Here is a 16,082-nt window from a genome sequence, read left to right on the forward strand (position 1 = left end):
TTTTTTTTTTTAACATATAATGTATTATTTGTTTCAGAGGTACAGGCCTATGATTCAACAGTCTTACACTATTCACAGCGCTCACCACAGCACATACCCTCCCCCATGTCTATCACCCAGCCACCCCATCCCTCCTACCCTCCACTACTCCAGCAACCCTCAGTTTGTTTCCTGAGATTAAGAATTCCTCATATCAGTGAGGTCATATGATACATGCCTTTCAGACACTTATTTCAGTCAGCATAATACCCTCCAGTTCCATCCACGTCGGATCCCTACATTTGTATCTTTGGGGTAAACACCCAAGAGTGCAATTGCTGGATCGTATGGTAGCTCTATTTTCAACTTTTGAGGAACCTCCATACTGTTCTCCAGAGTGGCTGCACCAGCTTGCATTCCCACCAACAGTGTAAGCGGGTTCCCCTTTCTCCTCATCCCCGCCAACATCTGTCATTTCCTGACTTGTTAATTTTAGCCATTCTGACTGGTGTGAGGTGGTATCTCATTGAGGTTTTGATTTGGACTTCCCTGATGCTGAGCAATGCTGAGCACTTTTTCATGTGTCTGTTGGCCATCTGGATGTCTTCTTTGGAAAAATGTCTGTTCGTGTCTTCTGCCCATTTCTTGATTGGATCATTTGTTCTTTGGGTGTTGAGTTTAAGAAGTTCTTTATAGATTTTGGATGCTAGCCCTTTATCTGATATGTCATTTGCAAATATCGTCTCCCATTCTGTCCGTTGTCTTTTGGTTTTGTTGACTGTTTCTTTTGCTGTGCAAAAGCTTTTTATCTTGATGAAGTCCCAATAGTTCATTTTGCCCTTGCTTCCCTTACCTGTGGCAACGTTTCTAGGAAGAAGTTGCTGCGGCTGAGGCCAAAGAGGTTGCTGCCTGTGTTCTCCTTTAGGATTTGGATGGACTCCTGTCTCACATTTAGATCTTTCAACCATTTTGAGCCTATTTTTGTGTGTGGTGTAAAGAAATGGTCCAGTTTCATTCTTCTGCATGTGGCTGTCCAGTTTTCCCAACACCATTTGTTGAAGAGACTGTCTTTTTTCCATTGGACATTCTTTCCTGCTTTGTCGAAGATTCGTTGGCCATAGAGTTGAGGGTCCATTTCTGGGCTCTCTATTCTGTTCCATTGATCTATGTGTCTGTTTTTGCGCCCTGATTCTTGACGGGAGATTCTAACGCCTTGGAATTTCCTGAATAATACGACTGTCTTAGTCATTCATGAGCCTCTGGCATCACCCCTAACAGATTAGATGACTCAAGATGGGGGCTGGTCACCATAAAGACCAAGTGAAGAAAAGGTTGGGGTTTGGAGCCAGCCTGACTATAGGGAAGGAAGACAGGGCTGGAAATCGAAGGCCAAGCATGTAGTCAATGAATCAATGAAGCCTACCCAATGAAATACTAATAAAAACGATACTGAAGTTCTATGGAACTTTCTGGTGAGTGACTAAGAGGAGATATGCTGAGAGGATGACAAGGGAGAGGGCATAGAAGTTCTATGTTCATGACCCTCCCAGACCTCATTCACGCTATGTGTCTCTTCATTTGGCTAGTTCTGATTTGTATCCTTTACTAAAACTATAATCATAAGTATACCACTTTTTGAATCTGAATCATTCTAGTGTTATTATTAAACCTAAAAGAGTCATGGGAACTCCCAAATTTATATCCAATTGGTCAGCAGTGTGGCTAGAATCTGAAGGGCACTCTTGTTGAAGACCAGGGCCTTTAACTTGTGAAGTGTGTGAAAAGTCTGGGTGGTTAGTATCAGAATTGTACTGCAGCAAACCAAATAGTATTGCAATAACCATTAAAAAGAAAAAAAACACTGCCAATTAAACTATGACCCATCAACAACTATAAAATACAAGATGAGTTCAGCAGTATTAAGATGTAAAAACAAAAAAAAATTAACAAAAACTAATTACTTAATGTATAATGGATCATTTTTAAGTTTTAAAATAGCACAGAAAAATGAAGCAAAAAACAAAATTAATCTCCTTTTCCTTCCTCAGCAGTAATCAGTTCAGTATGTATCCTGAAACAGGATTGTTCATGCTACTTTTACAACACCAAAATATAGTAAACAAGATTTTAGTGACCTGCACAAGGTCACCCAGCAAGTCAGTAACAGAAAAGTCATTAGAATGCAGGATCCCAAACCCCAAGGGTATTTTCTGTTATAAACATCTTAGTGCCTCCTAGCTTATCTTAAAAGATAGTCTATCAAATACAGAAATCTTACTCATTTTGATGACTAAGAATAAAAGTAAATATACGACCATGAGCCAAGGGGCACTCCACTTTGTCATATATGATCTTGTTACAACTTTTCAGGCAGAAGGCAATGATTACACTAAACTTCACTAAGAGTCAGTTATCACTTAAACAGTTCAATAAAATAGACAAACCAAATATGCTCATGTCAGAGCAATGGACTGGGACAGCGACGGACCAGGCAGCAGCAGGAACGTGCCTGTTTCACATTTATGAAACAAACGGAAATGGTCTCAGTTATTTCCACTGGGAGGTTACTGGCCTTTTGAGCAAGACAATTCTTGGTTGTACAAGTCTATCCCACACATTGAGGACATTAAACCTTTCTGGCCCTTGCCCCCTAAATGCTGGTAACTTTCCCTAGTAGTTGTGACAACCAGCAAACCCTGCCCCACACATATTTCCAAATGGAAAGGGCAGGGGGTAGGAGGGGGCCGTTAAGTTGAGTAGACTTTGTTTCCCTAGTAGATGATTTCTTTCAGATTCCTTCAAGTGCTACAATTCTATAAATTAGTAATCCTTTAGTTTTACTGAAGTGACAACTCTGTGACTGAAAAAGAGTACGGAAAGAAGGAAGTCATGGGTGATTTAGATAAAACAGGTGGTAATTTTCATCCCAGTAATCCCATTTCTAGCATGAACCCTAGGGAGATCAACAATATAAAGATTCATGAGCTAAGGTTTAGTCATCACAACACCACTTCTAAGAGCTGAATGATCTGAAACAATTCAAATAGGTAACACTCACTGAGCACTTACTGGGTGCCAGACATGAGAGTAAGCACTTTACTTCCTTGCCACTCAAAGTGAAGCACATCACTTAGGAGCTTAATACAGGATCTCAGGCCCCATCCCAGACCTTCTGAATCAGAATCTGTACCGTAACAAGCTCCCAGGTGAATATAGAGTTTAAAAAGCACTACTTTATAGTATTAATTCATTTGATCTTCATAAGGTGTAATTAATTTTCATCATGACAGCTCTATAATGTAAATATAACCATCCTCCATTTTACACATTAGTAAACTAAGGCACAGAGCATCATATAACTTGTACAAATACTGTCAGAGAAAGGATTTGAACCCACACACTCTCGTTCCAGAATCCAAGCTCTAAATCATCATTGTCTATTATTTCTCAATTTTTAAGCAAGTTATAGTATTTCCGTAAATTGGAATATCCTGTAGCGATTAAAACTGATGTCTAAGGAATTTTTAATGATGCAGGAAATTAACTGAAGTATGCAGTAAATAAAATTGAATATATGGTATGAGCCCCAATACGTAATTTTTAAAAATTACATACACATTCACTTTGAAAAAGATCTAGAAAAAAAAATGTAAGTATGGCGAGTCAATATAAGGGATCTGGCGTCAGAATGCCAGAGTTCAAATTCCAGCTGTATTGCTCATTAGCTCAGTGATGTAGAGGCAGCTCTGAGGTAACAAGCTTGAGCATGGGATACCTGAGTAAGGAAAAGGGGCCCAGGGGACCACGGAGCTGAATGCAAACAGACAATGCAAACAAGCTCATTAAGTGACCCACCTTGAAATAACCAAAGGCCCTAAATGACCAATTGCAACCACGCACAGTTTCCTAAGATCACCAAAAAAGTGAAAATTCCATTTGTCCCCATAACCTAACCCCTCACCCCGCCCTCTAACTGGGGCCTCTCTTTGCTACTGTGCCCATGGCTTTCTTGCAGTGTATTCAATAAACTTTTATCTCTTTTATTCTGCCTGGGGTGAATTCTTTCATTGCCCATGAAGCCACCCCTATCCGATCAGAGCGCCCCACATTTGGTGGCCTCCCCATCCGATGGGGACACCCCATATGTGATCTTAGGTAAGAGGCTTAACCTTTTTAAGCTTCATTTTCTTGATCGATTAAATGAAAATAATATTTACCTCACAAGATCGTTGTGAGGATTCAATGAGGTAATCTACAAAAAGCACAAGCATGAAGATTATTATTTCTCTTTATGCTTTTATTTGCCAAAATTTCTACAATGACTATATGTTACACTTCAGTAAATAGTAAAAAAAAAAAAAAAAAAAGATAATGGCTGAGATTGTCAACTATCTCACAGGCTATTACAAAGAAAGTACCTATTCCTCTGATTAGATAACAAGACTGAACTCACGCAGTAACAGTTGAGTAAGAGATCTAAAAAAGATCTTAAAGTAAATACGATTAAATAGTGAAATTGAGTAAGGGACGCACTGCCGGTTCCTCTCCAGGAGGGCCTTTCTTCGAACAAAGTCCACCACCTACTTTCAATGATTTAGACATTCCAACTGCCTGGCAGTACCTGCCTGACCTTGAACAGGTTACCAGACCTCTTGCAAAGCCTCACTTTTCCTCATCTGAAAGAAATGATGCTATGGCCCTTGGACTTACTGTGAGGATTTAATGAGAATATGTATGTAAAGAGCTAAGCACAGTGGACTGGTAAACAAAGCACTTGATGTCAGCTCAAATCTATCCTCGTCACCAGCAACATCACTCTTCAGCTGAGTGACACCTCTTGAGCTGGTCCACCAGCAATGAAAACATACTCATTCTCCAAATGGTAGCTCAACAGTGTTTTCATTATTTTCTAATCAATTAGATCTACGAAGAGCTATTTCATTACAAAATTATCAAGGCCACTCTCCATTTTAAGTAATTTAGATTCACTAAAGCAAATTATTTCACATTTGGATTCTTAACTACACAACTAGTAGTAGCAAGCCAATCCAGGTGGGGGTTTCTCCACATTTCTAGTACCTCTGTATACAAATACTCAGACATTAGTATACAACTGACTAAGTCTTAGGTTTAAACACAGAAACTCCAGGGCGCCTGGGTGGCTCAGTCGTTAAGCATCTGCCTTCGGCTCAGGTCATGATCCCAGGGTCCTGGGATCGAGTCCCACATCGGGCTCCCTGCTTGGCAGGAAGCCTGCTTCTCCCACTCCCACTCCCCCTGCTTGTGTTCCTGCTCTCGCTATCTCTCTGTCAAATAAATAAATAAAATCTTTAAATAAACAAACAAACAAACAAACACAGAAACTCCATCAATCACTACCAGCTATAATGTAGGTCAAGGCTTCCCACCTGATAAAATTAGATCGGAATCAGTGTTAAGATTTAGAAAAGCCTAAGGATCACCCAGTCTGATCCTTTCGTTTTGCAAATGGATTTAGGAAATGTAGTTAACTAGTGAACAAGGAAAACATTCAAATGCCAATCTACTTTTTCAGAATTAGTCCAAATCCTAAAAGGAAACCTCAGTTTAGAATGACATCAATTTTTAGCTCAGCTAAAGGTGTTACTATTATTACCACATTCTGAGGTGTAAGTGGGAGCTTCCTTTCTCACTTTCAAGAGTACTGAATCTCCAGCTCTGACTTGTTTCAAGACATTTATTTATTATAGGGAAGAGGGAGGAGAGAAAGGTCAGTCACCTTAAACTCTTATTTGATGTCTAATTCAAAGAACTAATGGTCATTTTCTTTTTAATTGAAACAAAGAGTTCATAACCACAGTAAAAGATACTATGAGAATACTCCCCTTCACATTCATATAAAAGATTTTAAAGAAACACAAATGGCATTTGAACCTATGAAAATATGCTGTAAAGATATTTGCAAATGACATATCAGATAAAGGGCCAGTATCCAAAATGTATAAAGAACTTATCAAACTCAACACCCAAAGAACAAATGATCCAATCAAGAAATGGGCAGAAGACACGAACAGACATTTTTCCAAAGAAGACATCCAGATGGCCAACAGACACATGAAAAAGTGCTCAACATCGCTCGGCATCAGGGAAGTCCAAATCAAAACCTCAATGAGATATCACCTCACACCAGTCAGAATGGCTAAAATTAACAAGTCAGGAAATGACAGATGTTGGCAAGGATGCGGAGAAAGGGGAACCCTCCTACACTGTTGGTGGGAATGCAAGCTGGTGCAGCCACTCTGGAGAACAGTATGGAGGTTCCTCAAAAAATTGAAAATTGAGCTACTGTATGACCCAGTAATTGCGCTACTGGGTATTTACCCCAAAGATATAAATGTAGGGATCCGAAGGGGTACATGCACCCTGATGTTTATAGCAGAAATGTCCACAATAGCCAAACTATGGAGAGCCAAGATGTCTATCAACAGATGAATGGATAAAGATGTGGTATATATAGACAATGGAATATTATGCAGCCATAAACACACACACACACACACACACACACACACAACCGAAATCTTGCCATTTGCAATGACGTGGATGGAACTGGAGGGTATTATGCTAAGTGAAATAAGTCAATCAGAGAAAGACATGTATCATATGACCTCACTGATATGAGATATTCTTAATCTCAGGAAATAAACTGAGGGTTCCTAGAGTGGTGGGGGGTGGGAGGGATGGGGTGGCTAGGTGACAGACATTGGGGAGGGTATGTGCTATGGTGAACGCTGTGAATTGTGTAAGACTGTTTAATCACAGGCCTGTACCTCTGAAACAAATAATACATTATATGTTAAAGAAAAAAAAAAAAAGATAGTAGGAAGGGAAAAATGAAGGGGGGAGAATCGGAGGGGGAGACAAACCATGAGAGACTATGGACTCTGAAAAACAAATTGAGGGTTCTAGATGGGAGGGGGTGGGGGGATGGGTTAGCCTGGTTGATGGGTATTAGAGAGGGCACATACTGAATGGAGCACTGGGTGTTATACGCAAACAATGAATCATGGAACACTATATCAAAAACTAATGATGTAATGTATGGTGATTAACATAACATAATAAGGGGCGCCTGGGTGGTTCAGTGGGTAAGCGTCTGCCTTCAGCTCAGGTCATGACCCCAGGGTCCTGGGATCGAGCCCCACATCAGGTTCCCTGCTCTGCGGGGAGCCTGCTTCTCCCTCTCCCACTCCCCCTGCTTGTGTTCCCTCTCTCGCTGTGTCTCTCTCTGTCAGATAAATAAATAAATTCTTAAAAAAAAATAATAATAATAAAATAAAATTAAAAAAATATGCTCTACTTCACTAAGATAAATGAAAATTAAAATGAAAAAATAACAAAATTCCTATCAGATTTGCAAAAATATAAGTCATTAGGCTTGAAAAAAGATTTATCCTTGGAATGCTAACTTTATAATTCCCTAATTTAAAAACTGTTGACAATCATTTCTACTCACAAGCAAGTATGCGCTCATGCATGGGTATGTGTCTATATTTATATATAAAATTTAATGCTAACATGTTCTGGAGAAACTAAGGGGAAAATAGGCATACTTTTATATTATTTGTTGAAGTTTAACTTCTGTGAAGAGAAATGTGACAATATGTATCAAAATTATAAATGCATATATCCTTTGACCAGCAATTCCACTTTTAGGAGTTTATCCTACAGATTACTTCCACACAGGAGAAATATCATAGGTAAAAGAATACTCACTGCAAACCCACTTGTAGAAGTAAAAAACTGGTAACAATTTGAATGTCCCATAATAGGAGATCAGCTAAAATGATGGTAGACTCATAAAACAGAATATTATACAGCCATTAAATAAATGAAAATTATAAAAATGTTAATATAGAAAGATCTCTAAGAGATTTCAAGTCAATAATATGCTGCATATAGCACCATTAATTTTAAATTTACATATAAATAGAAACATACTTATGCATGAGCATATACACTTCTCATTCTATTTCTTTCTACACATTTCAATTTCATTCTATTTACATGTATTATTTTTTTAAATAACTTTTTTTTTTAAGTAGGCTCCACACCCAGCATGGGGGGCTTGAACTCATGACCCTGAGATTGAGACCTGAGCTAAAATCAAGAGGCAGATGCTTAACCAACTGAGCCACGCAGGCGCCCCTATTTTTTTAAATAACTTTAAAATATTTATTTTAAATTTAGATATCTGACCCGTGGTTTCATCCAAATGAAGTAACTATCAAATTTCCCTTCACTGATAGCTTTTAAATCCAAGAATCATAATTTCAGCATTCCAAAGACAAATCTTATTTCAAGCCTAGTGATCCCATCATCAATATCAGTTCTAAGCACAATTAAAATCCTAAAGCCCACTTCCAAGCAGAAATGCAGATCACGGGCGCCTGGGTGGCTCAGTTGGATAAGCGACTGCCTTCGGCTCAGGTCATGATCCTGGAGTCCCGGGATCGAGTCCCACATCGGGCTCCCCGCTCGGCAGGGAGTCTGCTTCTCCCTCTGACCCTCCTCCCTCTCATGTGCTCTCTCTCTCTCAAATAAAGAAATAAAATCTTTAAAAAAAAAACAACAACAACGCAGATCACTTACGCAGTGACAGAGTTAGAGGGGTAAAACTCCAAGCTTACCTGACTAGGTCCCCATGAAGCTGTAAATAAAGACTTTCCCTTCCCTCCCCAGCACAGATTTCTGAGGCTGGTGTCTCCACGGTGCACAGGACAAGATGTAAGTCAGAGGAGGTGGCGGCGGTTGCGGCAGCGGAGGTCGAGTCGGCTCCATACAGGTAGACGCAACCTCTCCTGACATCTTCTCTCAGCCAGTCTCTTTCTCGAGAGCCAAACCTACTTCGCCTGTTCAAACAATTCCTGCTCCCATTGCGTTTCATATTTCTCTAAAAAACATCAAGAGAAAGAAATCATTAGCCAGAATGTCTGGCTCAGTTAGACACGTTCAGTCCTCACTCCACCTTTCCACTCTCGATTCTCCAACACCTCCTGTCCTGGGGCCTTCCACACCTGCCATGCCCATTCCTAAGCTCCTAAGAAAATGGAAAACCATTTTCTCTCCTTCAGCTGTTCATGCCTCTGTCCATCGCTTTGTCTGACCCTTTCTTTTTCTTACGTTTTCCGAAAAATATAAGAATAATAAAACGTCTGTGGACCTACTACCCACCTTTCACAAATTTTAATATCATGTCATATTTATTTATTTCAGATCCTTATTCTAAAGAATTCTTACATGTAAGAATCACATGTCTTACATACATGTAAGAATATATATGTATATGCACATATATAGTTGAAGTCACCTGATACCCCACCTCAATCCCATTTCCCTCCCTCTCTCCCCAGAAACACTCTACTGTACTTGCTATTCACCATTCCATGCATTTTTATATGTTTGCCATATATGTACCTATCTATAAACTAAATACAACTGTTTTCCATGATTTAGAACTTTAAATCCTAACATACTTATGTTTCACACTGCCATTTTTTCATTTGGTTCAAAATTGGTCATGCTAAAACACCCAGCTCATTCATTTGAATAATATCTCATTATATGAATATACTGCAATTTATATATTCTCCTGCTGATGGCATTTAGTTTGTTCCTAATTTTTTCACTATTAGAAACAATGCTGCGTTAAACATTTCTGCACATGTCTCTACAACGCAAACTGAAAGTTTCTCTAAGGTCCTGACCCTCTGCCTCATATCCCAAATAAGCAAGTACAGAATACTGCACAATGTTGAACAAATGTTCTTTCCATTCTAATCACGTTTCTAAAAAAATTAGTGTTGCATTTGATAATTTAGGTATGTGAAATTCACACACGTTATGGTTACCACAAAGAAAAAACAACTGCTACAGCAATATGACAAGTCTCTAAAGATCAATACTGACCTACTCTATATTTATGATGTGCCATTTCTGTTCCATTTTTTTTTTAACATTTTATTTATGTATTTATTTGAGAGAGAGAGAGAGGAGGGAGGGGGAAGGAGGAGGGTATGGCAGAGAGGAGGAAGGGAGAAGGACAAACAGACTCACCGCTGAGCATGGAGCCCTACACCTGCAGCCCCATCTCACAACCCTGAGATCATGACCTGAGCTGAAACCAAGAGTCCCACGCTTAACCGACTGAGCCACCCAGGCACCCCTGTTCCCTTTAATATAAAGGCATTTCCGCTAACACACTGCCATACCTCTCTAGCATCATTCTCCATTACCTGTCACTGTTTCAGTCACATCCAGCTATTTGTAACTCCCCAAACACACCACGATTCCACAATTCTGTGACTTGTCTGAAATGTCCTTCTCCGTCTTGTCCATCTGACTAGACAGCCTTCAAAACTCTACTCATATGTCACCCTCTCTTGTGTTCCCTATGGAGCCTTCCATGTATCCCATCCCCATTTTCTCTGCATAGCTAGAATTAGTGACTCTACTCTCTCCACAGCAGAGCCTCCTCACCTTGAACATATGTCTACTACTAGGGGGGTCACAATGGGTTTTAATCGTGTATTTGATACTTCTTCCTCTCTTCCACACTGAGAATCTATTACAGTGCCTTAATACTTGAGTGGCACACTGATGCATGCAGAACTCACAGAAATCACATCACAGAATGTATTCCCAGTTTCTACTACAGCTCAATTTGCTCTGGCAAGAGGTTGAACAAACTTGAGGGGAAAAAAAATCTCCTTTTTTACAAAGAACCCTAAAATCTTTTTACCAACCACAAAGTAAATAAAAGACTTTTGCTACTATTCCTCATTGGAAGTCAGAAATACCTATAAATAAAGCAAATATTATTTTTGTAGTTACCGAGATTAAGTATTTGAGGATAACTGTGGCACCTAAAATTCAATTTCTAAGATGATAAAGAAAAGTGAAGGAAAAGTGAGAAGGTATTTCCATGTGGGAAGAAAGAAAAATATGAGTGAGAATGGCTTCATTGTTTAAATTAAGGATAACAGGTAAATCCATCATTTTACAGATATTAAGGATTAGAATATAGCTATTCAAAACCATGAGGATCATTACTGATTCTAACTTTAGATAAGCAGGATAAACCCCTGCTACAAGTAGGAATTAGGTCTCCTCTTGTCCACAAGATCATTTTCTCAAAGCTGAACTTCTCAGAATTAACAGAGGGCTTTCAAGTCCTTATTTTATAAAGACAAAGGCCATCATATTTGTATCGGTAATTTTAGTCACTGAATACAAATAACCACTGATTAATTTTAAATATTCCTTATTTTTCAGTCTTTGGGCATGATCAACTGGCCCATCTAAAAACGGTATTCTATAAGGTACAGTAACATTTATGCAAAGAAGCTCTGCATTCTGCACTGAGTGGAGAGAAATTTTGCTCCCCTGCTACTTAAAGAGAGAGCAAGTAGATACTATTCCACACAAACACCAAAAAGCATCTTTAAAAAAACTTTTTAAGGTCAAATAATGGCCCAATGATCTTCGCAATCTTAGAAAAGTCAAGAAAAATCCCTGGAAGTTATTATATTAGTTCATCCAAGATTTTTCTTCTGGGAGGATTTTTAAAGTCATTTTTAGGGGCGCCTGGGTGGTTCAGTCAGTTAAGCATCTCCCTTCGGCTCAGGTCATGATCCAAGGGTCCTGGGATAGAGCCCCACATCTGGCTCCCTGCTCAGTGGGGAGCCTGCTTCTCCCTCTCCCTCTGCCATTCCCCTTGCTTGTTATGCTCTCTCTCTCTCAAATAAATAAAATCTTTGAAAAAAAAAATTTTTTTAAGTCATTTTTAAATGCATTTATAGGGGTGCCTGGGTGGCTCAGTTGGTTAAGCATCTGATTTCAGCTGGGGTCATAGTCTCAGGGTCCTGTGATCAAGCTCTATGTCAGGCTCCCCAATCAGAAGGGAGTCTGCTTGTCCCTCTCCCTCTGCCCCTCCCCCTGCTCTCTCTCTCTCTCTCAAATAAATAAAGTCTTAAAAAAAGTGTTTATGTATTTCCCTTAAGACTCTAAATCCTTGGCAGCTCTTTCTGCCCATGGGTTATGTCCCTATGCTTTAATAAAAACACTTTTTGCATGGGGCGGGAAGACTATAAAAATTCCTTAAGATCTTTATCGAAACACATGTGTTGTTGGTCAAAGAATGGTATCTCCTATTTATATGATATATTCCACCCGGTGAAGATAAACTGTGGAGTTAGACCTTTAGTAGGTATCATTCCCTTAAACCTGCTCAAGAGGCATTTAAAAGACCTAGATACCAAGCAAGCATAGCCTTCTAGCAATAATCTAGATGGACTGTTCCGCTATTATTAGTTATTGCTGAATTACCTAGTGCTTCCTTCTCCCCTGCGAAAAGCATCAGAAAACCCTGGAAAGGCCAATACTGTCCGCTGATAGACTATCAGCTTTTAGAATCACTTTTCCACTGAAATTGATAGATTAAGAAATGATATTGCTTCCCTTACTCTTATGTAAATCTGTTGACAAACTTTTCTAAAAGGGAACAGGTCTATAATCAACTCTCACATCAAACAAGTGTAAAAGAGCATATTTCAGATTTAAATAGGGGCCCCTCGGTGGCTCAGCTGGTAAAGCGACTGATTTGATTTCGGCTCAGGTCATAATCTCAATATCGCCAAGAGGCTACAGAGCCTGCTTGAGATTCTCTCTCTCCCTTTGCCCCTCCCCCCCCACACTCTCTCCCTCTCAAAAAAAAAAAAAAAGATTTACACATACATTTCTAGAAAGTGCAAGTCTTTAGAGTAGGCCATGAATTAAGTACCACTTCAGTTTTAAGCTTTTAACTCTCTAAAAATTAAAATAACATATGAGGGCTGTGATCAGTTCAAAGATGATAAACTATTAAACGCCCCCGTACAATTAACTCTAAGATATGTACGGGAAAAACAGAGTCTGGTCAAGTAACTCTCCCTACTCACTGAGTTCTATTAGAATGTGAAATACCATAAGGTAAGAGATAGGCTCCTGCATTCAAAACTTTAAAACAATAAGGGCTCATCTCTAGGAATATATGTTAAGGAATATTTTGGAAAGGGTGGGATGAGATAAGCAGAGGAAGAATATTTCAGTTCATTAAAAATCATTTTGGTATTCATTGATTTTTAAAAACCATATACACACATTACTTGGCTAAAAACCTGAAACTAGTACTGATGAAAATTGATCTCATGGCACTTGCTGCCCAGTTATAACTTCGTATCTTCTACAGTCTGAGTAAAAAAATAATCCCAAAATTGTAGCAAACATCTGGAAAACTATGCTTCATAGCTACTCCCAATAATCTTAAGAGTATTACAAATAGGGTGCCTGGGTGGCTCAGTCGTTAAGCGTCTGCCTTAGGCTCAGGTCATGATCCCAGGGTTCTGGGATCGAGTACCACATCGGGCTCCCTGCTCGGCAGGAAGCCTGCTTCTCCCTCTCCCACTCGCCCTGCTTATGTTCCTGCTCTCGCTATCTCTGTCTCTGTCAAATAAATAAAATCTTAAAAAAAAAAAATAAGAGTATTACAAATATCGTACTTATATTCCAACAACAGTAAAGGGGTACATTCTAATTAGCAATTTGCTAAATAAATCTGGGAGTAGATTTTGAATCAAACTTTCCAATACCCCATACTGATGGACCTAGATCTAATCTAGCTAAATTATATTGGCTTAGTTATATTAGCCTTTTTATGAAGATCTGTATTATTGACAATAATGACGCTCATAACTTTGTAGTTAGTATAAAAGCATTACAAAAAAGAACAGTAAGCTTTTTTCAAAGGGTCTTCAAAGAACAAGCAGGAGATTATGACTTCTACCTATATATTCTTTTCCAGTTTCACTTGGCACAAAATTCAACCACTCAGCTACTTAAGGAAACTTAAGTGTGCAGAACACACAGCACCTGTTCTCCATAGCCAATCCCATTTATTTGCAAGGATTATTTAAAGTGTTAACCATATGCAATAAAGCAAGAGACACAAGGGCATTAGACACTGTCAGGGCGCCTGGGTGGCTCAGTTGGTTAAGCGACTGCCTTTGGCTCAGGTCATGATCCTGGAGTCCCGGGATCGAGTCCCGCATCGGGCTCTCTGCTCGGCAGGGAGTCTGCTTCTCCCTCTGACCCTCCCCCTCTCATGCTCTCTCTCTCTCTGTCATTCTCTCTCTCAAATAAATAAATAAAATCTTAAAAAAAAAAAAAAAAGACACTGTCAGCCTCCCATACCACCAACCCAGTACTACAATCAAGATTAATTTCTGGCATCTTTCTAACAGTCCCCAGATTGGAGCCCTAAGGAACCAGCGGTAAATTTGACCACTTCCTGAAAGTCTAGGAAGGCAGGACCCTTTGAATCAAGAGCCTCCTTTCTCAATTCCTTCCATCTCACAATTCACTCCCTCCCCCACAAAAAGTTGTTATTAAAAAAGCCAAGGTTATCTTCTAGACCAGAGGGCATTACCTATCTCTCAGACCTGCCATTTCCTGATAAGCCAGAGCAGCACAACTTTTTTTTTAAAGTTCATTCACAATTTACATTTGATGACCTTATAGTTTTAAATAAATATCTAAAAGCCTTAAAGTAATTATACTTAAAACTTATGGTTAAATAAGTTAAAATAAATATGTACAAGGTTTATGCAGAAGTAAAGGTAAACTATGAAAAGTTATTGCTTTAAGTCACTGCATTAAGACTGAGAGGTAACAGCAGAAAAAAAATGTTTTATATTTTAGAGAGCTCTATTTTATACTGTTTCATGGATGGATTCACCAGATGCTTCATACCTATTTTTTTTTTTCGGTGTTCCCATCTTTGCAGTGTCCTACAAATAATCTCAATATACAGTGCTCACCCTTGATTCCAATTAACAACTATTACTTAATGTATTTTTTAACATCATGTATTTTCACTGTTTTGCAAAGTATTTTTGAAAGACACCAAAACCTCTTAATTTTCTGTCCTCTCTTCCGTCTCGCCGGCAAGTTTTAAATACTGCTGATTTCCTCTTCTAAAACTCTAGAAGGAATTCTATTTCATCTCCAGAAGGACATCTAGTTTATATACTTGACCTACAGAAAAAAATCCTCTCCAACTATTTCAGAGACCAGAAGAAAACCATGCAGTTAGTCTCCCAGAACCCCTCCTTTAAATCATCTTCACTGTCCCCTGCCGACCCTTGTGCATTTAAACTTCTCGCCATCCCCTTCAAGGCTCCACTCCCCGCCTTGCCAGATTCTGCTTTCATTTTCCTCCTACTCCCCCCAATTCCTGCCCCAAAACCCCGCTAGCTGCCTGTTGCATAACCTCTCCCCCATTACCGTCTCCCTGGATTGTTAGCCCGGCTCCCGCAAACAGGAATGCCCTTTTTGCCGAACCCCTCCTCCCTGCTGCAACACGCCCAGAGATTCCCCGAGATTAAGCTCCTCCGCGGATTCTCTCTCCAGGCGGGCAGGTGGAGCTTGCAGGCCGGCGCCTCGGAGCGGAGAGCCGGGTCCTAACTTCGGTGGCGAGCCCCGAGGGCAGAGTCGGCCCGCTCCACCCGGCGTAGCCCCGAGCACACGGCTGCGCCCGGCCAATCACCGCCGCCATCCTCCCGCGGGGGTGATGTCTTCAGGTGTCCGGGGAGGAAGCCCTGCGTACTTCCAGCCCCGCTCTCGGGCCACGGGCGACCGGTCCCCGGCCCTGAACGAGGCCGAGGGCGGCCGAGGCGAGCCCCCGGGTCCCAGAGGAGCCGGGTGGGCGGCGGCGGCGGGGCGGACGCCGGACCGAAGGCGTGGGCCTGCGAGACGGGTGGCGCGCGCCCAGGGATGGGCAGCGGAGGGGAGACGGAGGCGGCCGAGGCCGCGGTGGGGGCCAGGCGCGGAGGCCGAGGCGGGGGCCGCGGCGCCCCCAGCCGGACTGCGGGGCAGCCGGGCGTTGAAGCGGACTGACGCGGCGCGGGGGTCGCCGACTGCCTCGGCCACTGCGCGGAGCAGGGGCGGCCTCTCCCCGCCCCGGTTCCCTCCCCAGCCCTCCCGCCTCACCTTCAGGACCCGGATCCCTCCCGGCAGGCGGCTCGCGG

General features: G+C 40.9%; 1 protein-coding gene across 1 annotated transcript in view; it reads right to left on the bottom strand.

The window, feature by feature from the left end:
- Positions 1 to 16,076, bottom strand: part of PHLPP2 (PH domain and leucine rich repeat protein phosphatase 2) — a 74,618-nt gene extending 58,542 nt beyond the window's left edge. Inside the window, exons 1-2 of the mRNA XM_035024840.1 lie at positions 16,045 to 16,076; positions 8,649 to 8,911 (exon numbers count right to left, since the gene is read on the bottom strand). Of these exons, the coding sequence (XP_034880731.1) occupies positions 8,649 to 8,905 (257 nt within the window). The 5' untranslated portion in view covers positions 8,906 to 8,911; positions 16,045 to 16,076. The remainder of the gene's footprint in view (positions 1 to 8,648; positions 8,912 to 16,044) is intronic.
- Positions 16,077 to 16,082: the final 6 nt, after the last annotated feature.

This window comes from Mirounga leonina, unplaced genomic scaffold, assembly GCF_011800145.1.
Source record: "Mirounga leonina isolate KUSES-001 unplaced genomic scaffold, KU_Mleo_1.0 Mir_180, whole genome shotgun sequence".
NCBI lineage: Eukaryota > Metazoa > Chordata > Mammalia > Carnivora > Phocidae > Mirounga > Mirounga leonina.